At 39.5% G+C, this 26931-nt stretch overlaps 1 protein-coding gene across 2 annotated transcripts in view; it reads right to left on the reverse strand.

Moving 5' to 3' along the window:
• Positions 1-5531: 5531 nt before the first annotated feature.
• TAB3 (TGF-beta activated kinase 1 (MAP3K7) binding protein 3) overlaps positions 5532-26931 on the reverse strand; it is a 44558-nt gene continuing 23158 nt past the window's right edge. The window contains exons 2-7 of one of the 2 annotated variants that reach the window (XM_048288617.1): positions 23987-24175; positions 19558-21010; positions 16355-16515; positions 13963-14056; positions 12302-12385; positions 5532-10118 (exon numbers count right to left, since the gene is read on the reverse strand). In XM_048288617.1, coding sequence (XP_048144574.1) covers positions 9970-10118; positions 12302-12385; positions 13963-14056; positions 16355-16515; positions 19558-21010; positions 23987-24088 — 2043 coding nt within the window. In that variant the 5' untranslated portion in view covers positions 24089-24175 and the 3' untranslated portion in view covers positions 5532-9969. Of the gene's footprint in view, positions 10119-12301; positions 12386-13962; positions 14057-16343; positions 16516-19557; positions 21011-23986; positions 24176-26931 lie in introns of those variants that run through there. The other variant, XM_048288625.1, reaches the window with a different exon arrangement.

The raw sequence follows: 26931 nt of genomic DNA on the forward strand, positions 1-26931 counted from the left end.
CAGCAAGTTTGCTCAGCACAGGGGCTGTGGCATGTGGCTCTTCATGAAGCTCAGTAAAACTGACCACTAAGCCCCTAGAAAGACAAGACATTGCCCTGAGAGCCCCATACCTACAGATCCAATGCCTGTCTCTGATTCTAAATTTTTTTTCCCTGCAATGACATGATCAAGATGCACTATGTCATATTCCAGAAATTTGCCCTTGTAATGTGTGGTCTTGCCAGGATTTGGAATGGAAAGCTTTGGCTGAGTGACAGCCTTGGTGTTACAAGCAACTACTGGTAACTGCCTTAGCATTGGCCGGGCGTGGCTCAGGTTAATGCCCACTGCAGTCTCATTTGCTGAGAACACACACACACTATAGGCACTGTAAACACCAGAAGTCAATTCCCAGAAGGCAAAATGTTGGTTTCTCTGCAGTTAGAACTGCACAAGAAGCTAAGAAGTGCAGTTGCTGTACCCTCTTCTACCTGACTTTTAGGCTGTTACACAGACATCGCAATGATCAATTTCTCATCAGGTTTCTCTTGGCACTCACACCACTCTTTACCAATTTTTCCAGGCCATTCTGGCTTTTTAGGATATAGGATCAAGTGTTTGGGCACAGGCAGAAGTGCTGATTGGTTTTAAAGACCTTCAGAACCTGCTGCACCTGGGCTGGGAAATTCCAGACACCAGCACAGACTGGGAGAAGAGCTCAGGGAGAGTAGCACTGCAGGCAACTTGGGGGTGCTGGTGGATGAGAGGCTGGGCACGAGCTGGCCATGGGCACTTGTACCCCGGAAAACAAATGGTGTCCTGGGCTGTATCAAAGAGGAGTGGCCAGCAGCTCCAGGGAACTGATTGTCTCCCTCTACTCCGCTTTCATGAGACCCACCTGGAAAGATAACCACTACCAGCAAAAGTTAATACCAATGTTTTGAACACAGTATTTAATGTAAGTAACTACACCAAGGTAAAAACACATCTTTCTCTTGATGTTCCTCACTATCACCTTACTCTTCTCACACCTGAACACTGAATATTGTAAATAAAAATAGCAACTGGCCGTAGTTCTTCACAAATTCTGTCACTAGACTCTTAATCTAGGTCACACACGTGTCTGTCACAGGGTAGTGGCCTGCAGGAGCCTGGAAAGGCCTTTGCCTGCAACTGGCGAAGGCAGGTGGAAAAATGTGACAGCTGAAAAAGAGCATTATAACAATCTGAACATCTGCAGAAGTTAGAAAAACCCAGACAAGACAAAATTAATATCTGGGAGACAGTAAGTTATTCCTCTGGATATGGAAGAGGTCCCTCATTTGTCAGGGCAGAGAATTTCTTTCAAAACAGTTTTTTTCTAGAGCAAATTTGATGTCAGTAGAATTTGCAAGCTGGAAAAAGAGCAAAGGGGTTATCTTTCACATCCAGTTTTAAAGAACAGCTTTGAAAACTACTGGGAAACATTTACACACTCAGCATTTACTGCTGTAATAAACTCGCTTTCATTTTTAAAGCCAAGCATCACCATGTGGGAATTCCACACACTTGGTGGTTTCTATAGCTCACGAAAACATCTGTATTTCCCTCCTTGGTGCAGAGATGATTCGAGTCTCAACCAGAATACTTAAATAGCGTAGCCATATTTAGCGTAACAGCCTGCCATTACTGTGCTGCCATGGGTATGATCCTCACACCAGATCCTTCTGCACAGGTAGGAGCAGATCACAAAGACAAAAAGGCAAAGTGACCACGGTTTCTCAGCCCCACACATCGAGAATACAGCTGGATTTGAAACAGTCAACCTCTCATGAGAGAGAACTGAATTCCTACTAAGAATTTGTTAAAAAAAAAATAGACATCATAACAAATCAGAAACACTAGGGCTTTGCACCTCAGCCTCACTGAAAGGGAAAAATCCAAAATTAGGCATTAACTAGCAACCTAGGAAAGAGCAAGCAAGAAAGCACATTGATACAGTTAACTCATTTTTCTTCTAGTATTAAATTCAGAGAGAACTTGAAGTTCTACATGAACGAAGGCTCTTGCACTGGGATATAAATTGCATTGGCTGCCATTCCAGATTGAGCAGCATCTCAGAATGTTTCAATAATGGCTGTTTTTCATGACATATCCTGCCTGCACACAGCTGTTCAACACTCCAGGGTTGACTTTAAATGTTCGTAGTTCATCTATTTGGATTTTTGCACTTCTAAGAATCTACTCCATTTACAGAAGTGCTGCTGGAGAGAAGTTGATGCTTACCAGGTGAACATTCACACCAAGAACTGCTGTTAATTTGGAAAAATTTTGCTATCCATCAGTTAAGGAGCCATCAAACACACGGGGAACCTCATTGGCCAAAGCAGGATATATTTCATCTTACATTAGTAGCGAAAGGCGAGTAACTGGGAAGACATGACAGAACATTTAAAGGACACATGGTATCTTGTTTGGCAAGTTTAGTAGTGCTGCAGTTGAAAATAAAAAGGATTTTGCTATCACTCTCTTGAATCATGGACCTCAGTTTTAACATTGTGATACACGGACTGCTAGATCAGTGTTGTGCATGCAAATCACTAATCTCATGATAGATTAAATAAAAAGCTAAGTCCAATTTACAGATTTTAAAAACAAAACCTATTTCAAATATCTCACTTCAGTGCACAACACAAGGTATGTAAATTTTGCTGGAAGTCGCTGTTTCACTAGAGGTAACAATTTTTACTACCAGCATTGGCTTGGCTTTCTTAAAAGGGCACTAGGATCAAGACAGCCAGTCTGCTTCTAAGTTTCATTGAAAAGAACAGTAAAGCCTGCAGTAAGTTTCAAAATGACATGTATTTTTTTAGATTTTCTTTATTGATTCATGAATATTTATCTAGTTCTTTCTGTGTGATACAACACTGACCTGAGGTACCAGTGTTGTGAGGAGTGTGAACCTACACACAACTTGTTACCTACTCACTGCAGCTTTGAAATTTTCAGAGGTTGAAGGATGATGATCAGGGACAGCTTCATGGTCATACAGCATTATTGGTAAAAAAAAAAAAAAAGGTAAAAAGATAAAAGGATGTCTGTTTGGCTTATGAACAATCAGTTTTGAGACAAATGGGGGTTGGGGGGGAAATGTAAAATCAGTTACCTGGAACAGTAACCAAGCCATAAGGCTTCAGGATCTGCAGTGATGAAAGTCACCCAAGGCTCTCCACCAGCACAGCTCTCACCATGAAGCAAAGCAAGGGATATATGAAAACTTAATTGGAGGGAAGGATTCACAAGCTGTCATAAAGCACAAGTCCTTCTCTGCAAAGTTTTCTCAGACCCTGCTTACTCCCATCATCCACCTGGAAAATGTATTTGACTGTCACTCTCCCTGTCCTTGGGGGCTGGGGAGCTCCTCCATATGGATCAGACTGTGGGCAGTCACACCAGGCACTCTCCAGCACACAGGGTATTGCCAAAAGCAACTTCTGCTTTGCAAAGTCATTAGATTTAACCAAATAGGTCAAAAGCAGATAGTAGTAATTTCAGGTGAAATGAAATATAATCCCCCAAGCCTGGAATGTGCAAGACTGGTTCAGGATACTTTAGAACAATCCAGCAGAGAGCCACTGAGAGTTTGGGATGAATATTTCAGCTGTGACTATTCCATCACTGCAACCAATGCCAGAATTTGGCACCAATTGTACCATACGCCGTTGGGCTGTACCAGTCTGGAATCAGAGTATCACATTCAAACCTATGAAAACCTTCCTCACCTAGCAGGTTCTTTCCTGAAGTATTCCATACTTTTCCTAAAAAGAAAACCAACCCCCACATGCCTAAACTTCTTTTCCTAAAACACTTCCAAAAAAATAAGAAGCCTTTAGTCAAAAGCAAAGCAGCACCTGCATTGCAAATCTTTTAATTCCCAGGAATTGTGGTTTCATTTCCGAAGCAGTAACAGAACTGTACTGACTTAATTTTTAAGCAAACCTGGCAAGAGAGCTTTTGTTAACTTCAAGAGAAAAGGACAATTAATTTTATCTTCAAAATGGAACTTGCAAAAGCAGCAAATACGTGCCCGGTTGTAAGTCTTGCCTATCTGGAAAATTACCTGCACAGTTTTTTGCAGTTTTTTTTTTTTTACTCAATACATTAATGTTTTGTAGAGAGACAAAATATTTTCTGAAGCAGAGTTGCACTCCTGAAAGAGGCTTTTACAGGTCTGGCCTGGCTTTACTATCAAACTAGAACACGTCACAGTCACAGACCCTCCAGCTAAAAATTAACAAAGCCCCTTCTTTAACAACTTCACAAGGCTTCCACAAAAAGTCAGGTGACCCATTGAGTACACAACACTTTGAGTGCACCTGTTCAGACAAAATCAGGTATCAACCACCTCCTTCCAAAAAGTGCATTTACAACCAGAGATGGTGCAGTAAGGAATACACAGCACTTACCTATCACAGCATGGACTAAACTGACTAGAAGCAGCAGCACTAAATTCCAGGAATACTTACCAGACCACAGGACAAACCATCTCTCCAAGAGCCACAGGTTTAAGACATAGTTCGCTGCTGCCAAAACCAAGTAATTCTGAGGAATAAATCAACCAGTTTTATGCAATTCAGGCAGATCCACCTCCTCATGACTTCAAGGAAACAACAAAAAATGGTGACCACCCGTTGTTAGACTGGTGTCTTTTGGCTCTGTATGGTTTCCATTAGCACAGTATACTTTACAGGTACCTTAACTTTTGTATGTTTGGTTTTTTTTTTTTTTAATCAGTTTCAACTGCAATGATTTCTAAAGTGAAAAAAAAAAATTAAAATACAAACCTCTCCTGAAATTGTGATAAACTCAACTTAGCAAAAGGAATGCAAAATGAAATTCTTACCTATGTGTATTGACTGAAGTGCAGCAGGTTTGTCAGCAGGAAGGCACTGAAGAACCTCCAGTGTGTGTGAACACAGCCCAGCAGGGGAACAGCTCCGGAGATCCTGAGGTTCGAGTTGTGGGGAGCTGATGCCATCGAGGCAATGGAGAACACAGCTCTAGAAAATGCCTGCACTCGGATTTGTGCTCTTCCAACTCTCCACCCTCTCCCAGAGCAGTGCCTTTCCAAGAGGCTAAAGCAGGAGAGGGACTTCTGTGATGCAGACACTCAGCACTGCTGATGAGCAGGAATCCAGCTCATCATCCAGGCTACAGCCCAGAGGTGCTACAGAAGATAGAGCAACTCCTTCAGTACCAACCTTCCACTCCAAAGTAAGGGAGAAGTGCTAAGGTCAGCCTCACACTCTGAACATGCTATGTCCTGTTTCCACACCAGAAGCTGCACTGAATATCCATCGTCTAAATGGGATTCCTGCTCATTCACATCCATGGGAACAGGATTTGGACCCCAGTTCAATATTCAGCAAAAACAAAAACTCCAAAAGCCCTGAAACAAACTTGCTATAGCTACAGGTTCAAGTGGGAGACCAGAAACAATCAGGCTATGAAGGCCAAAAAAGTCTGTACTTTTAAAAATGTTTCCTACTACATACAAAAACAAATGCAGGATGTGATGTTTGCTTAGTTTTATTAATTTATTTCTGCAGGAATCTGCAACTTGGAGTATGCACTTTCTGGAGGTACCATGCATGCATAGCCTCTGAATGCTTTTATACAATTTCATCTCTTAGTAATAAGTTCATTCACAGCATACACAAATCTAGAATGTAGACACCATATATACAGGATTAAACAAGATCGTGTCTTCTTTTTTTAATGAAAAAATTTAACAGGGTTTCACACAGCAGGAAGTATGGATTAGATACACTGGTGCCACCATAAATAAATAAGTTTCAAGAACACAGTTTTTTAAAATTGGTTTCAAAGGTACTGGAAATCCAGGATTATAATATTGCATTAACTCCATTGATTTCTGATTATTCCAAGAAAAATATTTGCATTTATGGACATAAACAGCAATGAAAGCCCCAACTGAAGAAATTGTGGCAAAACTCAGCCATGTCTGGGTTCATGTAAGATTGACAATTTGAAACGAAAACAAATGCAGCTGCACATAGAGACAGTACTGACTGTGAGATGTGATATCTGTGCATGTCTTCCTTCCTTGTGGGATTTGGAGTCACTGAAGTACAGAGCACATCAATTCTGTGGTACCAAATTGGCTGTTAAATTATGTCCAACCATCCACTTCTCATCAGGATAGTCATGTTCACATTCTAGGGTACACCACTGGATTTTAAAAAAAGAACTATCATCCTGATGACAAGCTTGTTTTTAACATATTTAATATTCTCACATTCTTTTTTAAAACATTCTTTATTGGTTTTATTTTGTCCCCATTTCAACTCAAGTATTTCTGTTTCCGTTTCAAGGGATTTTACAATCAATATTAAATGTAGAAGTATTCAGAAATTGAAAAAGTATTTAGAAATTGAAGGGAGAGATGTATAGCTGGGAGAGATAAAGTAACTGAGAGAAAAGTTGGTTTTTTTTTTAAAAAAAAAAAACGTGATTCAGTAGCATATCATAATCAGAAAGTACTGAGACCAGCTCTTTTAAGAATTATTACACCTTTTCACCACACCTCCCATTTTTCAAGGGAAACACACACATACCACAGACACACAGATAAACAATTCAATCTGATCTAAGACTACATTTTACAAAGTACTTCCTTTTGCTTGACTTCCCACCCCTTTCCTCTTCACCCAAACAAGACTAATAATTACATCAAATTAAAAGTAGATCCAAAGTTCAGGATTTCTTTTGGTTGACTATGTTCTGAATAATTTTCCACAAGCTCCACTCTAAATAAACTTTTAAAGAACTACAGTAGTATCCTATAATTAAAGGGAATTCATCTTAAGAGCACAGTAAATATAAAATAAGCTTTATAAAATTTCAATGAACAGTGAGATCATTTTGAATAACTGAACGTCCAAGTCAGTTACAAACTACCAATCTAGTAGCATGGTTGAGGAAAAGCTCAGTCATTAAGGAAAAAAGAAAACACAAGTAGTGCATTAACACAACAGCATCAGCATCCCACCATTCTCACACACACACACACACACACACACACACACACACACGTTTTATACAATACAGTGCATTTTGTATGCCAGCTGACATTAGGGTTTTATGTGCATTCAATAAATATTCCATAAACCAATCTTTTTGGTATAATCTACAATTCAGTTGGGGTTTGAATGGCATCACCTGCTTTCAGAAGGAAAATGGATCTTCCAATATTCAAAATACAATTACATTCTAACAAGCTAGAAATATTCAAGCACCATGTCAAGTCTTTACTGTTAACGTTTGAGTATGGGCATTTACATGTAAAAGAATACAACAGAAGGGTGTGGTGGTTTTCTCTGTTTGTTTGTACAAGCAACAAATGAGAGTAATTGAAAAAAACAAGGAAAATCATTGGTACAAAGGACTTATTTTTCAATTTAACGGCGCTCACTCATTCTTTCAAAAAGTATCTTGCTGTGGTGGCAGCCTTCCTTCTCTTCCTCTGGTGAAGCTGGGACTAAGATTTGCAAGTCTCCATGTATAGTTATTGCAGTTCAGGGCATTTTTGGACTGAATGCATATTTGCACCTCCTCCTTCAAAAGTAGCATCTATTCTATCTGAAAATGGCACAACTGTATTTTTGCATGACACCCCTACTCTCATTTGCTGACTGTCACTTCAGTTGCTATCTTTTTGTAATTCCAGCAAAAACAAATGCTTCTAGAACTTCACCAGAAGTACACATGAACAGAAAATTGAAATAATACAATGGCAAAGGCATTAGGATAGAAAAGCCATGAAGTTACTGGTATTGTTTGGAGCCATTCATGATACAGCTGATAACAGCAATGCTTCTGCTCATCTGTTTTCTAGTTCTCAGTTCTGTCAAACTGTCCACTGACATGCACAAAATTAGTATCTTTTCATTTCAGCTGACAGTAATTGACAGTAACACTTTTACCCCTTTCCACATGTGATGAGCTCCCCCCACAGCAGTGTAAATCATTAGGAAGGAAGGAAAACTATCTCTGATGCCTTTGACTTTGTTTTGCTCATCAGTGGTGCACAGTGATTGCTGGAGATCTCTTAGCTTATTTAAAATGATCCTGAAGATTTAGTTAGTGCAAGAACATATTGAAAAATGCCAGATAAAATATTGGTTCCTCATCTAAGATCAACAGTTCAGTTCTTACTGTTGTCTTTATAAACTGTGGGGAGAGAAACACCACACTGAGCGATACAGTCAAGATGAGCTTTTCTCCACCCACCCCTTGCAAATGCTGCTTCATTTTAAATAAGGATTCAGACATATGATTGTTCTACCACAGCTTAGCATGTTGTCACACATCAAGTGAACTGTGGTAATTGACAATATGGATGTGGCTGCCATGAGCTAAGAACAGCTTAAAATGAAGTAGTTTAAAACTCTCATGGTAAAGTTAACAGCAAATTTTGCTTTACAAAGTCAATTACCATAACTCAGCTGAAGTGCTTGGTTGCATCTCTGAATTGTGATGAAGTTATACCATAAAAACTCAAATGCACTGTACCAGCCTCTGACCAGCACACAGAACACCCTACTCAATCACACGGTTGTGTCACAGAATCATTCAGCTGCCCAAACCCATGTTTGATCTCGTAAGTATCGAGTGCTTTATTCCAGCAGCCTGAAGCATTTAGACAGATTGAACATCACCTTTAGAATACAGTGTATCATAGGCAGAAAAGTACCAGTAGGATTTTTCAACTCATCTCGTGTTCTTTAACCTATGACAAATATTTCCTGACCAAAATAGAAAGAATGCAGTGTGTAATTTTTCAGGATCTGGCATCTGCTATTTTGTACAGGCTGGTTTATTAATAATGTGCAAATAAACCTTTACTGAAGAGCTGAGTAATTATTTTTCAGCTAACTTTGATCTGGGGCACAAAGTACCTTCTGTGCTGTAAACATCATGAATTCTTCACAAATTGGAAGCTGAAAAGGCCTAAGGAACTGGGAACAAACTCTTCTCAAACACAACCATGGCCGAGCCCAAGTCTTCCAAGCAGAATTGGAGTAGCCTGTGTTTGGCATATGTCACTATGCTGCTGCACAGCATAGGCTCAGAAGGTTGTGTAGAAAAGCATCCTTTGAGCTTGGAAACACGACGGCCCAATGAAAGCATGCAGCAGGATTTTCATCTGCAACGTGGTAGAATTCATTCTCGGTTTATTACCAGTGTTGACACAGCCAGGTGAGCACTGTACAGGCAAACGGGATTGTAAAAAATTACCTCTGATTACACTCTCTGTAACACTCATACAGTTCCTCATTTAGTCACCTCAGGTCACTATTTCAATCAGCAATTTTTTGTAGACATAAATTACCCTGAAAAAAAGCAGCAATTACAAATACCCTTCTCCTTGTTTTTTTATACATTGCAAAATTTACCATTGCATTTACCTGTCTTCTTTTTCAGTAGCTTACAATCTAGAAGCACAGGGAGCCTTTGTTTTCCAGCTAGCTGTGGCCAGGTTAAGTCAGCTCTGGCTCTTCAGTTTTTCTGGTTAAGTGTAACACTTCACACCATTACTAAGAGTCCTATAATTTTCTTTTAAAAAACAGTAGTTGTGGGTTGGTTTTTTTTTAGAGCCACTAAGCAGTAACTATAACCACAGGAATAAACACCAGTAGTTATTTGCTTTCCTGCATACATTCTTCTCAAAATTAATCCTTTCCCATTTTCAGGTTTTGTTTTCTGCTTTGCTCACTGCAATGGGAAGGAATTTAACCCTTAATTTATTTATTTTCTAGTGCAGCAGAAGCAGAAACATCCTAACACATTACTCCCACCCCTTGCAATATGAAGATTGTTGACTGGCAAAGGCCGGGCAGATGGACTGAAAGGTTCCCCATGTTTCCTTCTCTTACAGCTGTTGGCTTGAGAGCCTGTGTTCAACCCAATGCAGCCCCTTCCTGAATTTCAGGTGTATCGTGGCATTTCACACTGTTCACAGCGATTTAGTGCTGGGTGATTTAGGAAGGTGCAGCTACCACAATTCCATGGGGCCCCTTCAAAGTCTTCATCTCTTGGCTGAGTCCGTGGAGTCTGTTTGGAGCTGTTCTGATGCTCTAAAGAAAAGCCAAAAGAAAACATTTTATTTCAGAAGAGAAGGGTTAATAGTCAAGACCACACTACTGGAAGGTCATCTAATTAAACAGTCTGTCTTAAAATTAACATGGAAATCTTTTACTAAGGCACTTCTAATTCAGTTTGTGAAATCTGAATATTTAAAGCGTTTCATTTTTGTGAAGAGTCACTTAACCATAACACCTTAAAACCAAGAAGAGCACTCACCACTGTTAGGTCACTGATCCTGCTAAAGGTTTAACAGCTTAAAACATACAAGTTTGTTACTGGCATTGCAGCACCATCCTGTTAAGGAAAGACTTCACTGGTTTACACACAGTAGTCTATTTCCAAATTTTAAACTACAATAACCTTGCTTTACCTGAAGGGGAAAACTACTTCTAACTTAGTTCCTTCAAACAGTCTGACAAAAGACATTTTTCTAGCATTTATTCAGGCTGAAAAAGAATACAATCTAAAAATAAAATGACAGGCCTATTTCAAAACAAGACAATTCTTCCTCATGCCTTTGAAGCAGGGATGTATGTATATGAAGCAGCATTTAAGTCTGTTTTCATTCATAAAACCAGTATGTATGCAAATCACATATTAGGTCTTAACCCACAGAAACACTTAGTTTTCCATGTCTCCTGACACCACCTCAAGATCTCAGGTTATCTACTATAAGTAAGGAATACTCCCAGGATGTGGGAACACAGCATGTTACAAAATGTTAATATTTATTAACATTAACGCATACCTAGAAGGCATGGCTAAGATACCCAGCTGCTAAACATCTGTGAACTTATGTCTAACAAAGGCCTGCAATTTCTAACTGCACACAAAGTAATTTGCAGTTGCTGCCCCACCTGCTAAGAAATGCAGCAGACTGCTGATGACAACCTTAGTGCAAACAGTACTTAAATCTTCAGAGACAAACAAAGGAAATAAAAGTAACCTCTTTGCTTAGATGCAAACACTTAGATGCAAACACAAAACAGCCCAGAAGCTGCACAGTCACATTAGCAGTGCTTGACCTCAACAAATTCCTCGTAAGCCGGGCAGTGTGGGCACTTGACTGCGTTCCATTGACTGGCCAGATGGCAGCATAGAGCACACCCTTGTCTGCCCACCCCGTCTGTCTGCCCACACTTTCAACAGCTGAATATTAAACAGTATTTATTATTTAAGAAAAAAACAAAACCCGATGTCTCCATGTAAAAATCCAAGCTCTGAATACAGTACAGCGGCCCTAGAACCGATCTCTAATAAGCTGGCAGACAAAACCTGGAAGCTGGTTGTACAAGGCACTATCTTCCTAACCACTAAATAAAATAACTTATTTCATGCCAGTTTTGCACATTATTTTGCTTTGAAATAATAAATCAAATACGATAGTGTAATTAAGAGAATGTCTTCAAGCATCACAAAGCAACAGTTCCTTAAATCAACCAGATGATCACTGCAATTTAATGTGACCCCAGGCAGCTGCCTTCACACCACGGCTCACTTGATGCTCCCTGCTACCTAATGCAGGGAACTCCTCCCGGTACTACCTTTTCTTTGAGCCACAAGCAGCAGGGCTTTCCCTTTCTTTTAAACTTCCACACAGTAATACTTTTATTACATTGAGGAGTAAGATACTTGCTTCAAAAGAGGGGAAAAATTTCCTGATATGAATTCAAAATACACCTACAGAAACCTTTGTGGAGTGCTTATCAGCAACCAGAATTTATTTACAAATGGAGTGTCAGGGAGACTGTATGATTACTGATTCAGAAGAGCTACTTCTTTTTTACTAACAAGTGCAGTACATGCTAGTTACAGCAAGAGGAGACACAATATTATAAATCTTATCACACATACCATTTTCAGGAAAAGACAGCTGGTTTTTCTGTATCAGAGCATAGCATTCCACATTGGCTATTTCAGCTCTTTTTCTAATAGGGAATAACTACTTATAATCAAGGTGGTATTAACAGAACATTCATCTGCAACAATCTGCCTGAGGAAAACAAGCTGTAGCTAGGATTACTGCACTTAGATAAAAGTGTTCTGGTTTGAATTATATGGAGAGAAAAGTTAAATAAGTAGAGTTGCTTCCTGTCACCACAGGGACTTTTTAAAAAAGAAAAAAAACCTCACTCAATGCAGATTAGGTGATGATACCTGTTTGTTGACCTACCTTTTTTATATGGCTTTGGTGGCACAACAGGACCAGGCTCTATGTTATCATAGAAGTTACATGCGGCTTTCGGATCAAAGTTTCCTGTCCGAAAAGAAAGGAAAGAAAGTGTAACTTGAAGGTTATTTAAATGCCTATGCCAGTGATATGAACATCAAGAAGCTTCTTATTTTATACATCTTTTTATTATGACACTGTATCTTAGCTTTTTCACAAGTTTTGTCACATATTTTTAGTTTTCTGTCAATCACAGTAATTTTCAGCCAGACAACCCCATATTGAAAAATCAACTCCAGTGAACATTTTGTATTGCTTTGAAAACATGTGAAACGTATGTCTTCCTACAGGATACTTCATTGATAAAAAAGGACTGTGGATATCCTAATCTGTTTGTTTCCATTTAAGACAAGTTTCTGTTGCAAAAAAGATTTTTAAAGACCCTAGTAGATTTTTTGTTTGCCAGCCTCCTGGTTGCAACTCATACTTCAGTTCTGTATTACTTGGCCACAGCCTTTGCCAGCAAAAAATTAAAATTTTAAGTAAAGGATCTTTACAAAGGCATAGGTTTTTTTTAATATGCTCTTGATAAAGTCATTTTATGTCACCACTTTCTTGCTACTGGAATTTAACTTGGCCAACAAAAGTATTAGCAAGTCAAGCTTATTAGGTTGCAACTGAAAAAACCTCACCTTTTAAAGGTAAGTTGTCATTGCTAATATAAACTGAACTCTAAAAACTCCAAATATTCACATTTAAGCACATGCCATATTAGAATCATAGGATCATTTAGGTTAGAAAAGACTTCCAAAATCATTGAGTCCAACCACTATCCCAGCACTGCCAAGTCAATCACTAACCCATGTTCCCAGCTGCCACATCTGCAGGTTTTTTAAATACCTCCAGGGATGGCAACTCCACCACTTCCCTAGGTAGCCTGTTCGAATGCTTGACAACTCTTGCCCTGAAGACATTTTCCCTAATATCCAATCTAAACCTGCCCTGGTGCAACTTGAGGCTGTTTTCTCTCATCTGTCACTTGTTACCTGGGAGAAGAGACTCCACCTTGCCACAGCCTCCTTTCATATTATTGTAAAGAGCAATAAGGTCCCCCTGAGCCTCCTTTTCTTCAGGCTGAACACCCCCAGCTCCCTCAGCTGCTCCTCATCACACTTGTGCTCCAGACCCTTCCCCAGCTCTGCCCCTTCTCTGGACTCACTCCGGCCCCTCAATGCCTTTCTTGTAGTGAGCGGCCCAAAACTGGACACAGGATTTGAGGTGTGGCCTCACCAGTGCCGAGCACAGGGTGGCAATCACTGCCCTGGTCCTGCTGCCACACTACTGCTGATCCAGGCCAGGTGCCTTTGACCTTCTTGGACCCCTGGGCACAGCTGGCTCATGTTCAGCTGCTGTTGACCAGCACCCACAGGCCCTTTTCCTCCAGGCACCTTTCCAGCCACTCTTCCCCAGCCTGCAGCTCTGCCTGGGGTTGTTGTGACCCAAGTGCAGGACCCAGCACTTTGTCTTGTTGAACCTCATACAGTTTACCTCATCCCATTGATCCAATCTGTCCAGACACCTCTGCAGAGCTCTCCTACCCTCCAGCAGATTAACATTTGTGTCCATATTCAAATGATGTTTTTTAAAAAGTATCAGTTCAATACCTCTAGATTGAAGGAGATCAACTTCTTTCAGTGTACAGTCAACATTTATCTGGAGTTGTCTGTTGAGGCTTCTCAATCTGGTCATTTCCTCAGGCTAGAAAGAAACATCCCAAAATAGTAATTGTGGGAAAGTCAGCATCTTATTTCAAATAGAAATAACATTGCTATATCTTTGTTAACAGCTTTATTAAAAACTGAATATAGACAGGGCACTGAAAGAAGCCACACTGGCCCACTACCCCTAACTCATTTGCCCTCAAAAAAACATTCTTCTATTGGCATGTAATGAGTAAAAGAAACAGACAAATTACTTAATACTAGAATTCGTTAGTATGACGTTGCTGAACTCAAGTTTATAAAACCACACACATCACTAAATTCTGTATAAATGGATGACTTGCTGATGCTACCTTGCATCAAGATGATCAGAAAATAGAATACAAGCTGTAGCCCACATTAACTATTACTCAATTATAACTGAATGAGGTCAAAAGCTTTATTCATTTGCATCAACCCAAGAAGCTCCAAGAAGCCAAACCTTCTAGCCCAGTATATTTAAATCATTCAATGATGAAAGATTGTAATTATTAACAGACTAATCAGTTATTTAAGTGCATATATTTGCATATCATTAAGAAACCCTAAGTTACTGGAATGCAAAGCTTTCTTAATGCTAGCAGCATCAATCACTAACGTTTTATTCCAGGATACATTGCAGCATCACAGTCACAAAATTACAGAACATTTGAGGTCGCAAGAGACCTCTGGAGGTCATCTGGTCCAACTGCTCTGCCAAGCCTCCAACCAGACTTTGTGCCACTGATTGCCACACTTTTGACCTGGCTGTTCATCCAGTTTCCAATGAACTTAAGTGCTAATCCAGCCCATACTTCATCAGCTTCTCTATAAAGATCTTACAGGAGACAATGTTGAAAGCCTTGCCAAAGTCTAGACAGACAATAACCACTGTCTATCTAGGTTACCAGGACAGACTTTGCATCCTAGAAGTTTACCAAATCAGTCAAGCTTGGCTTCCCCTTGGTGATTCTATGTGACTACTACGGATCACTTTCTTGTCCTTCATGTGCCTGGAAATAGGCACCAGCATTAGTTGCTCAAATCACTTTCCCAAGGATCAAGGTGAGGCTGACCAGCCTGTAGCTCCCTGGGTCCTCCCCTTCTTGAAGACAGCAGTTACATTTGCTCTCCTCTAGTCTTTGGGCACTTTCCCAAACACCATTAATCAACTCAAGATTATCTGGAGTGGCCTTGCAATGACACCTGCCAGCTCCCTTAGCAGTCATAGGTGCATCTCATCCAGGATTATGACCTCGTGTACGACTGCTTTGCTTAAGCATTCCTTGACCTGATTCTCTTCCACTAAGGGAAGAGAATACCTTCCTTGCTTCACACTTTTCCAAGGGTCTCTGAGACCTGGGATTCCTTAAAGACTGTGCCAAGTTTATTCAGTATCTGAAGCCTTTTCCATGTCCTACATAACCAGTTCTCCCATCTTGCTCATCCATGAGCCCACATTTTCACTGGTCTTCCTGCTGTCACCTAGGGTAGCTACAGAAGCCTTTCTTTTGGTCTTTGAAATCCTGTGCCAGATTCAACTCCAGTTGGTCTCTGGCTTTCCTAACCTCATCCTGGCACACTCAGTGCCTCTGCACTTCTCCCAGGTACATCCTTGCCAAATGCTGCCCTGTAGTTAAGCAGCCAACAGCCCTTCTGTGCCTTCCAGCCTACACCTGTGTGCACTGTTTGTGTCAACACAGCCAGTAAGTCTGAGCTGATTTGCTTAACAACTGCACACAGTGGAAGCTGCTTCTCAGCCAGATGCATTCCCTTATCAGAGCCACACACATTTGAGCTAGAGTCACTTGCAGGTGGAAGTCACAGAGATAAGAAGAATCAACAAGGAAAATAGGAGAGTTCCAACTTTTTCAGGCAACACTGCCAGTGAAAAGTTATTTGGCACATCCTGCACATACCAAACGAGAAAATACTGTCTATGAGAAGCAACTACTCAAACAACAAAATACTGTTTTAAAAATAAAAGTTAAACCTTCCTGCATGACCACCAAGCTCTATATGGCTTAGGCTTATTGAATAGACTTGGGCATACTTTTATTGGTTGTTATGAAAGCAACTATATTCAGTTCTGTGGTCCACAAGAGCACATGCATACAACTTTCTGAAGTTTTGTTGGGAACACTTAAGAAAACTGGACACATCTGGTTCAACTACCTTATGACAAATCAAGTACTTAAATCATCTCCAAAGACTGAAGATTTTATACTCAAAAGTATTTTTTGAACAGTACTTTAGTTTCATTAAAACACAAAAAATAAATGTGTATGTTGAATTAAAATACTAACAAATTGCTTACTGTTGGAATTGCAGTTGTACAGCTGACTCTTCGAAGCCGCCTCTGCATCAGATCATGCTCCATACCATTGACTTCGGTTTTCAGGCGTTCGAGCTCTTCTTTCTCAAGCTTCAGTTCCTTTGCTAATCTCTCCATCCTTGCTCGCTGATGTAACAGCAAGGCTAATGTTTTACACAGAAGAAATAGTTACTAGCACATAAAAACCTGGAACACTGAATTCTTAAGTTATGCTTAAGATTCACGAGTGACCTTTCTGGAAAAAAAAAAAGTGATTGTAGACATGCAGCCAAGTATCAGTGGGAAGATGCTTTCATGCCAAATGAACTACAATTTAGAAAAAAGTTCTTCCAGAATAAAACCACATTTTAGACAGTAACTTGAAGTTGTTATTACCATTTTGGTCAAAGCTTCTTTTTTTGCATTTGGTCTTTCTCGTCTCAAAAATACAAAGGCACCTGTACAAGGAGACAACTTCTCAGGATGAAACAGCAACCTAGTTATACTAATACTCTACTGACAAAAAAAAAAACAACACAAAAACCAGAGGTAAGATCAGATGGTAACACACACTTCATACCTGCTGCTCAACAGCAGCTGACACACCAGCCTTGAGACATTAGCCAAATGTCAGTCCTGAATTGGTTTTTTTTCACTGCTATTACAAACTGTGGTATAACTCTTAAGTAGTCTTGGCTTTTTAGGGAATACTGTAATCCTCAATACTGTAAGTTCCCCAGGGTTCAAAGGAAGAACTATAGAGCTCTAACAAAATTACTACAGAACCCAGAAAATAAGAAGTTGAGCCAGCTCAAGTGCTTCAGACTCTTAATTCTACGACAGATTGATTTCTCCAACCTCTCTCTGCTGCTTGCCATTCCCTCATTTTCATCATGGTACTGAAATTTATGACTCTCAGTCACAAGCTGATGTTGGGCTCCCAGAGAACCAAAGAAAAGAATTTTGACTAGCTAGAAGATAATATTCAGTTTCCTAAAGAAGAGCATTTCTCAGTATTTCATCATGATGCAAAGCTGGCCAAGTTAATGCGATGCTTAATCCTTTCTGATGAGGCTGGTTTTACGTGATTGAAGTCTGCTAGGACAGAGAAAAATAAGACATTTGATGTGGGTATTCAGACAAACATGCTGCTCATATAACAATGTTCCAGCAAACTGTTTAAAATAAGGACGCTGCAGAACCTGCCAAAAGCTACTTCATGAAAAGCCCCAGCCAGCACTTGCCCTTTTCTTCAGCCCATCCAACAAAGGCAAAGCACGTAATACACAAGAATATTCACATATGAGCTAAAAGGAGTTAGAAAAATAAGCAGCAACATGACAACTTACTGCAAAAGCCTAAGAACAACCCAACCTGTTAGAAGCAGATACCAGCATTCCACACAAAAATGGAGCACTGTAATTTGGATTTTGTATGGATTCACCAATTCACAACCAAAGAACAAACACCCAAAAGCCTAGCAAAGAGTAACAGCAGGTGTTTTTATACTTCAGGCACCAGAATTACTGAACAGAACCATTCTCTACTTTTTCAAGTAGCATAAGTCATGCAAGCAGAATTAAGAAAAAATGTACAATACCAGACTGAATGATTTTCCACTACTGTTACCAAACCCTGTCTTTGTGTGATTCCTCCAACTTAACACGGTGTGACTACATTTCATAGCTTCACATTATACTCTAGTACAACTCATCAAACACGACTCATATTACAAAGAAGCAGTCAAAGTACAGACACCAGGATGAATTTCTGGTAACACTTTTTACAATGGTTCACATTCAAGAGAAAATTAAATAAACTTGTTCCCTGTTAAGCTGTTAAATATATTCTTTTCTAGGACTCCTTTGCGGTAGTAAAGTGTTTCTTCTTCTATAATTTATTTCTATCAAGAGTTCACAGTGCAGCAATAAAAAAAAGCTCTGGTAGGTAGGTATTGCCACCAATGCAAACACCCCAAAAAGCATATACTCATTATTTTACTTGGTTTGCTTTTCAGATACACAAATCTGGTGGAAGACACAAAGGCAAAACCAGGTTTTACATTTCAGAATATGTTTCTCACAGCTATGCGAAGCTACTTGTATTTTTCTCACATAAATGACAACCTTCACTGAAGCTGTAATAGTAACACTACCAAATAAAGGTCAAGGCCTCAGAGTCACAGACCTACTGGTACTCATTCTTACTAAAGAACTGGGTCTAGAGACTTTCTAATTGGGTCTACCAGGTACAAAACAGCTTTGTTGATGAGTTAGAAAAGCTCAAAAGGCATAACTACAGGGCAGCACTGTAAGGTCTCACTTCAGCTCTCTGAAGTAAAAAAAAGGCTAGAAGGAACAACAGAGGGATACTCTTTTTTCCAAGCACAAATCCAGAAAATACCTGATGCAGGTTATTATTCTGTCATTACCCAAATGACTGGTTTGAATGCTTGCAGATTGATTCACTTGCTCAATTTTAAATATTACAAATCTATACAGCAGATGACTCCAAGAAAAGTAGTTTTCAGCTTAAGGTTTAATTCCCCTTTTTTTCTTTACTGAATTACTGAATTCTTCATTTATATATGGCATTAAAACTATGTTTTATCCCTGTGCAGCAGAACACATATCCTAAAATTTGTCTGCCAATCTCTTCTTCCTCTTTGAAAATTTCAAGTAGAAGAAGTGAACTTTTAAGTTCTTCAAAGTATTATTTTATTACCTTTCAAAAAAATATTTGTATTGACAAAGTTTTTTTAGCTGCATTCTTATCTCTCTCTCCTATTTCATTTAATATTCTTCAATCTAAACCAAATACAGAAGCCAGTACTTCAGGTGTTCTAGAACACTTGAATATGGAACAAATACAAAAAATTATAAAAATCCACATGTAAATTTATGACTCGGTTCTTCAATGCAGAATTCACAAAACTGACACACAGCATATGAATAAACTACTTATCATTGTTAGCTGCAGTGTTTTAAGAAAGTCCCCTAACATCAAAACCACAGCAACGTTAAGACCCTTAGAAATCTTTATGTATTAGACTGAAATTTGGCAGTATTTAAAAAAATCAGAAAAAACTCTGATTTTTGACACAGTGTCTATTTTTCTCTGTACAGGTTCAAAAATTCTCACTAAGTAGCAAAATCAAGCTGAAAATGCATTTTACAATGCCACAATTTGCAGGGTGAAACATTTACCTTGAGTGTAAGCATAGTCGTCTGATCCAGAACTAGAACTTCTCTGATACTTATGGCTTCCTTTTTCTCCTCCAGATCCTGGGATTACAGAAATAGGCTGAATAGGTTCTGGTGCTGCAGAACGCTCTTCTTGGTCCACTAAATTTAAAAGATTCTCAGTCGGTGCTCGACCTACTGTGATTTTAAAAATGGTTGGGTTTGGCTGAGATACCATTACCCGAGGAGACTGTGTTGGTGCACCTGCAGGTCCAGTTGGTTGAGTGTAGGTAATATATACTGGATTAACACTAAATGGAGGTTTGGGTTGTCCTGACATACCTCTGGATGGAGAGCTTGAAGGAGGAGTAGTGGGCGCATACAGCGGGTGCTGGTTTCGTTGAGATGGTTGATTACTTATTGGTGAAGGGCTTCTGTTCATTGCAGTCCCAGGTCTTTGCGGTGGCTCAACTGTAATTTCTATTTTATTCATGGAACCTTTGGATAAACTAGGTCCAGCAAAAGGAGGAAGGTATGATACAGAGTGACCACCTTGCTTTTGAAAAGTCTGGGATGCTTGCTGATATGGATGGGGTGGGACAGTGGAAGGGCTAGGAGGCATGAAAACATGTGAACTCTGATGACTCAGCTGAGGAGGTTGAACTTGGTGTTGAGGAGAGCCAAAGGGAGAGGGACACTGGGATGCCGGTGGTGATCGAAAAGCCGACTGAGGGATCTGGGGTTGTTTTGGAGAATACTGAGAAGGTTGGTAGTTCTGTTGATGTGGATATACAGGTAGAGGACGAGGAGTATAATGTGGAACTGGGCCCTGTGGCGATGAATGCCACTGCGTATTCTGAGGAGTCTGTCGTCCTGAAGAACTTTGAGATGTCTGTCTAATATAAATAGAGCCAGGAGTCCCATAAAGATTGCTTGGAATCTGTGGAAGAATTTGTAGAGCTCTGGGTACACTCTGTCCAGAGGGGAGGTTTTGTGATACTGTAACAGTAATGGGATTTGTACTGTACCGAGGTATGTGCATATACGTGGGAGGAGGGCCTTGCATAGCAGACGTGTTCATTCCTGGTTGTATGGAAGATGGCTGTGGAGGTGGCTGTGGAGGAGGAGTAGCTGCATTTCTATTCTGGTCATTCATGAAAAATGGATTGTAACTAGGAGAAGCTGCCACAACGGCGGGAGCAGAATGTGGTTCTTGAACTAAGCAAATCAGCTGTTTACCTGCCGTGCGCTGCGGGTCAATGTGTCCATCGCTTGAGCTGTGTACCAGTGTACGACCACCATTAAGTTGAGCTCCATCCCCCGCTTGATAGCTGGTATGAGGATGAATACCCAGATTAATGTGCAAAAGGCTATTTCTATTCATTCTGGTGTCATCAGGGCTGTGGTACTCCATATACAAATACTTGTTGCTCTCCTGCGCAAGGGCTCGACAACAGGCATCAAGGTTGTTGTTGTTCTAGGAGCAAGAACAGACACCTATTACTGTCACAGAGCACAGGAAAGAGTCACCACTCCATGTTCAGCATTCAGCTGAGGCCACAACCAGGTCCAGCCTGGACACAACTACGGGTAACGTTTCACACACAGGTATTGTGAAATGAAGATATTTGCTGCATGGTATGCAAGTAAAACATAGCTCACATGGCATCTGGAAAAATGCTCTGGTAACACTAGTTACACTATGACATATTAAAAAAAAACGAGTCCAGTTTTAGGAAAGCAACAGTTACAGCTCTTTGCCGGTTCTTCAAGGAACAGGTCTGTAAAATTAACTACTTCTAGTAACAATACAAATCAAATTAAACTAGATCAAAAATGCAAACTCTGGAAAAGCAAAATAAAAATGCAGATATTATTTTAATGTTTATCTGAGTGTCTACTGTTTTCACTTTCAGTTTACTGTTTATCTGAGTATTTCTTTCACCTGGAAGTTTAAAAACTCAACATTTTAAACCAGCTTTTATTGGTAGAACAGTATTTAATACCTCAACAATGAAGTCAAAGTACTGCTTGAAGAAGTACTGGTGATTCTGCAAAGAACATTACAATTCCAACAAAATTTAAACTGCCTTTAAGAATTTCAAGCTTAAGGCTAAAAAAGGTTTATTCAATACATCAGTGAGAAACCAAATAACCCTTTTAAATGTTTGATTTGTTCTGTGGTGCTAGCAGTTGAAACTATACAGACTTGTTCTGTGGTGCTAGCAGTTGAAACTATACAGACAATAAATTATTAATCAAATGAGAAATATAACAGAGAATTCCTTTTCTCTTCTTGCCCTCTCCACTCATTTTAGCTTAATGTAATCTGTTAAATGAACAACACAAATGATAGCTTTTCCAAACAAGTAAAATCACTAGAAAGCGTTCCAGATGGTGGACTTCTTTTCTCCCCACTTTATCATGTAACAGCCTGCCTCAGCTGTGGTTCAGATTTTAATTGTAATAGTAGCTAAAGAAAACAAATTTCACTTTAAGTTCAACTAAATCTGGCTCTTAGCACCCTAACTTTGTTACGCATGACCCAAGGTACCTTCTGTGACAGAGAGCACCTCCCTCTACAGCAAGTGTGTACGTATTTATATATAAACATACACCCCTGCTTTCCTCAGTGTGCTAAAATTACCATTCTAAGGAATATACATTAATAATGGCTGCACTTCTATTTTAAACACTATCAATATATAAACTTGTACGCATATTAATACACATATTGCCTTGCAATACAATTTTCAACAGCTTATCCACTGGCTGAACAGTCATGTTACGTTTCTTTTCTCATGGACCTAGTCAGTCTTAATACCAGAGTGAAGATGACTTTCCCAAAATTTCATATGATTTCACTATCAGATGAACACACATATTCAGCATCTTATTTGAAGACTTACTACTGAACATGACAGAAGAGTCCAGCACTTAAATAGGAACAGCTCTCACTCTACAGATAACTTCTCCCTGACAACCTCCCTAACCTCCCTTCATGCTGAGCTCTCCTTCTAGACCTCAATTGTCAGTGGGAATATCCAGACATACCACTAAAAAATTAAGACTAGAATATGTGGAAACCAGACCTTGTAATAACAACCAGCACCACAATGCCAAAACAACAGTCTCAAAAATGTGAACCACTACCATCAGCCACTGGCCATCTAAACAGAATTTCATGAACTGAGCCTTCAGCTTCCTTAGGTCACTTGGTCAGGGTGCAGGTAAAGAGAATGTAGATAGGACAGGCTCCGAGTTGATTTTATCAGGGTATGGAATATATTTGTCATTTCAAAGGACCCGCAATTTTTGACAGGCCTAAAACTCAAAACTAATTTAAATCTAGAGCATTTATTGCAAATGGTTATTGGAAACCAGCTCACACATCTTTAAATATAAAGTGGGTTTGGTAACAAAATCTATACTTAAAAACATAACAAGTATTTGCTGTGCAAAGTTAACTAGCTACCCAGAATGCCATATTATAGACACAGAACACCATATGCTTCTGCAGCATTAGGGGTTCTTTAATTTTATTGGTTTAAAAATGTCTATGACAAACACAGTTCATCAAAAGGATCATGTACTTAACAGTACAGAAGAGAGACTGCCAGGACAAATAAAGCTTTAAACTGAAGGGCTTCCCCTGCTTTACATTTTGTGGAAGCAATTAATTTTTATTTGTATGGTTTAGAAGACAAAATGCAAAAATTACAACCCCTGTTCTAAGTAAACCTACTCATCTACCAGGGACAGGCAGGATGCAAATACAGCTTTCCAACTTCAGCCACGGCCACCAAAGCCAAACCAGATCTTGCATGTTTCTATTCCATTCCTGAATCTTCCCATTACACTGAAGATATTCCCAGATGACCACTACTTATTACATGTGGTAATTTATTATCACTTCCAATTTCTGATTTTAGATGAAGGTGGAAGGATGAAATGGAAAGGAAAAGGAGTGCAGGGAGAAGAACCACCACTTGACCTAAAAAGAGAGAAGTGAAACTAAACCTCTGGAGAGCCATGGGAAAAAGACACCATGAAGAGGGAAAACTATCAGATTCCTAGCTAAGTCCAGCTCCTTATCTTGGAAGGATGAGTGACTGTTTATTAAAACCTCCTCCAGTATATGTATGTTATTTATGTGGCCATCACCAATTAACATCCCATTAGCCACTTTCTTTATTCCCCAAATGCATACAGTCACAGGTCACACAGACAACGAAAAAACATCAATGCAAAAAAACCCCACAAACCTAAGTGAAGAATGACAAAATTTTTACACCTAAAAGACAAGACAGAAATGCAAGTAGTGGAGTCCTCCAACCTTTTAAAATATAACCAGGAGAAAGAAAATATATGCTCCAAGCGTACTACTAAAAAGGATACTCATAGTAAACTCATATTTCATACCAAAATAAAATACACAGACTCTTTACCATACCTGAAGCATGCACTGAGATACCACCCCTTCAGGTATCTCAGGGAAACGCTGCCGGAGATCATGGAGTACCTGCACGTCAAGCTGTTGGCTGCCCTGCGCCATGCCAGATGGATGATGTTCCAGATTACCAGAAAACGGAAGTCAACAGACCTTCCAATGATTGTGGTCTTCTGAGGCTTCTGGCATTTTCTGTAAGAAAGAAAACACAATCTTTTAAGCCATCACACCTTTTCATCCTTCCTAAACTGCTTGTGTAGAAAAACTACCATAATGCATTTTAGCATTCAAGATCTAATGCATTTTAGCTATCAAGAGAGACAATAGCTTAAACACAAGGGTGAGAATAATGTCTCAAATGGTGACATTGAAACACTTAACATATCACAGGTATGTCTATATAGCACTAGAATGTGCTAGTTCAGGTCTTTACTCAGTCCCACTGTGCCACCATGTAGGCACAACTTTAATTAGTCTGACCTGAGTAAAATGGAACTGTTATATATTTACTCCCAGTGAAATTCTGAACAGTTTGCAGAAAAGGTTGAAGCTATCACAAAATATAGATGTCTAATTTACAACACACTAGAAATAACAGTCTGGAAAACTAAGTAGCATAATTATCCAAAAATACTCATCTATTAATAGAGCTCAAACTCTTTTGTCTTTACATCACTACAAATCCAAGCAGCCTGAAGCATTTTTTGTGAAACTGAACAAGAATTAAACAGAATTTAAAGAGTCCTTTTCAGGATTAGATAATCACCTACGTAAAATTTTTGTAAAGTAACTATTACATTCATACTAACATGATGAGTGACAAAAACCAAACAAAACCCCCTACACTTTCCATTTCAAAATTCTTGTATCCAACAACAAAAAGATTCTATCTGAACTTCAGTATCCAAGGGCTACTGGAAGGTAAATATAGTCTCAGTCAACAAATGCTTTTTTCGCTTGTGGCTCAAGATCACAGCAGTAACCAAAAGGCAGCTGATGTCTAGGCAAAGATTCACAAAAACTTTGCATGAGGTGGTGCATGACACAGCTCCTGTTACACATCTATCACTGCTAAACTTCAAAAGCCTTTCCAACAATACTGCTCAGTGGAATTCTTAACTGCAGAGAATGCACTGCTTTGTTCAAAAAGGAAACGAAAATCAGATACCAGCAGAGCTGGTGTTTAATAATGTATTAGCTACCCAAAGACCCAAGTTTAAATCGTGCTTATCTCAACCTCAGTGCATCTGCAGGTGGCACGTGGCACAGGTGTTCCAGTCAGCCTTTCATTTATTAGCTCAACCTCCAGCGGCAGTCTCCAGCAGCACAACAGACCAGCAAACGCACACATACCTCTAGGCAGTATTCCAACAGTTTCCTATATCTTTCCTCTGAAAGTCTCCTTGTTTTCATAAGCAAGAAAACAGAATATATATCTTCAAAGAAAGGAAAGTGTCAGGTTTAGGGTAAAAAAAAAAAAAAAAACTTGGTAAAAGTTTTAGGAGTAAAAAAGCAGGAGTCAAGCAAGTCCAGTCCACGATCTGCTGGCTGTGTATGTGGACAGCTCTCAGCTGCCATCAGCATTCACTGAACACCACGTGTCCTCACAGAAAGGGTCCCTCTTTGTCCCATCTCCAGTATCCACTATGACACCTGCCACATCACACAGTTTTTCAAGATAAATGAGACAAGTTTAAAGAACAGTGAAATATGTGAATTATCTTGCTGTGACTTAAGAAGTACCGCAATAAACTTACACTGTATATCACAATTCATTTCTGTCCACTGCAGTAATGCTTTATTCTAAAAGGAAATGGAGCTTCCACCAGCTTCTACCAGAAAATTCCTATCTACACTAACAGTAGGGGATCTTTCATAAAACTTACTTTTTTGTAAATGACAAACAAACATCATACTCTGAAAGGCAGAGCATCACAAGAATACTCAAAGCAAACCTGACAGCAATCAAGCTCTATGTGTTTCTAGACAACTCTCCTTATCCCCAGATGCAAAGGCTGAAATGCAGTAATGAAAGAGTACCCTACCAGAATAAATTGTAGTTAAAACCTCTGTTGAATAACAAATTACAGCATCTGAAACAGAAGTTAATAATGATAAGAATTTCATTTACACGGACAAGAGCCTTTGCATCACTTCTCTCTTCAAATAAAAATTTAAATGTAACACGGGTGACTGTGTAAACGTAACATGTGGACTGAAGATCCATCATCAGTACATTCATTCAGTGTTTTTCTACTACAGTTTTAAAACAACAGAAGTTAATTTTTTTGTTTATTTTCTAACATTTCCCAAGTATGTGTGGTGAGTAGAGGTATAACACAAAGTAACTGGCAGTTACTGGCCAACTATGAATTTTATCAGACTTCTAAACACAATGGGTAACAAATTTCAGTTTTCATTTTGAGGAGTTGAAGCTTTCAGCCTTAACAGTTACACAGATAGCCTTAAAAAGTCTATGAGAAACACAAAATAACTGTTGAGAAGCATGAACTAACGCACAATCATTCTGAAATCCTTGGATTACATGGCTAAGCTACCGTGGAAATTTGTTGGGTTTTTTCCCCCCCCAGCCAATACCACAGAATTCACTATTGTCATTATGTACAAGCCCAGCCTTTTGTCCTACCTATTGTCCAGCATTTTGTTCAGCTTATTCTGCTTGACCTGTCTACAACTGACTGCACATTTTCCACTCTAAGCAGGCATGAACTGGCTGGAATACAATACCCACTTCCCATGTTGCTCCCACAGCACACGGCAGGCAGAGAAGCAAGTTATTCAGAGAGCCAAGGGCTTACAGCAAAGGCTACACAGCTAAGATGCTTAGACAAGAACTCCTGCTGAGCCACAACAGGCTAGGAAAGCAATCCTTCAAAGACTTTCTTCCACAGCATTCACAGGCTAAGGGACATACTGAGGTGCATTAC

This window comes from Corvus hawaiiensis, chromosome 2 (assembly GCF_020740725.1).
Source record: "Corvus hawaiiensis isolate bCorHaw1 chromosome 2, bCorHaw1.pri.cur, whole genome shotgun sequence".
Taxonomy (NCBI): domain Eukaryota; kingdom Metazoa; phylum Chordata; class Aves; order Passeriformes; family Corvidae; genus Corvus; species Corvus hawaiiensis.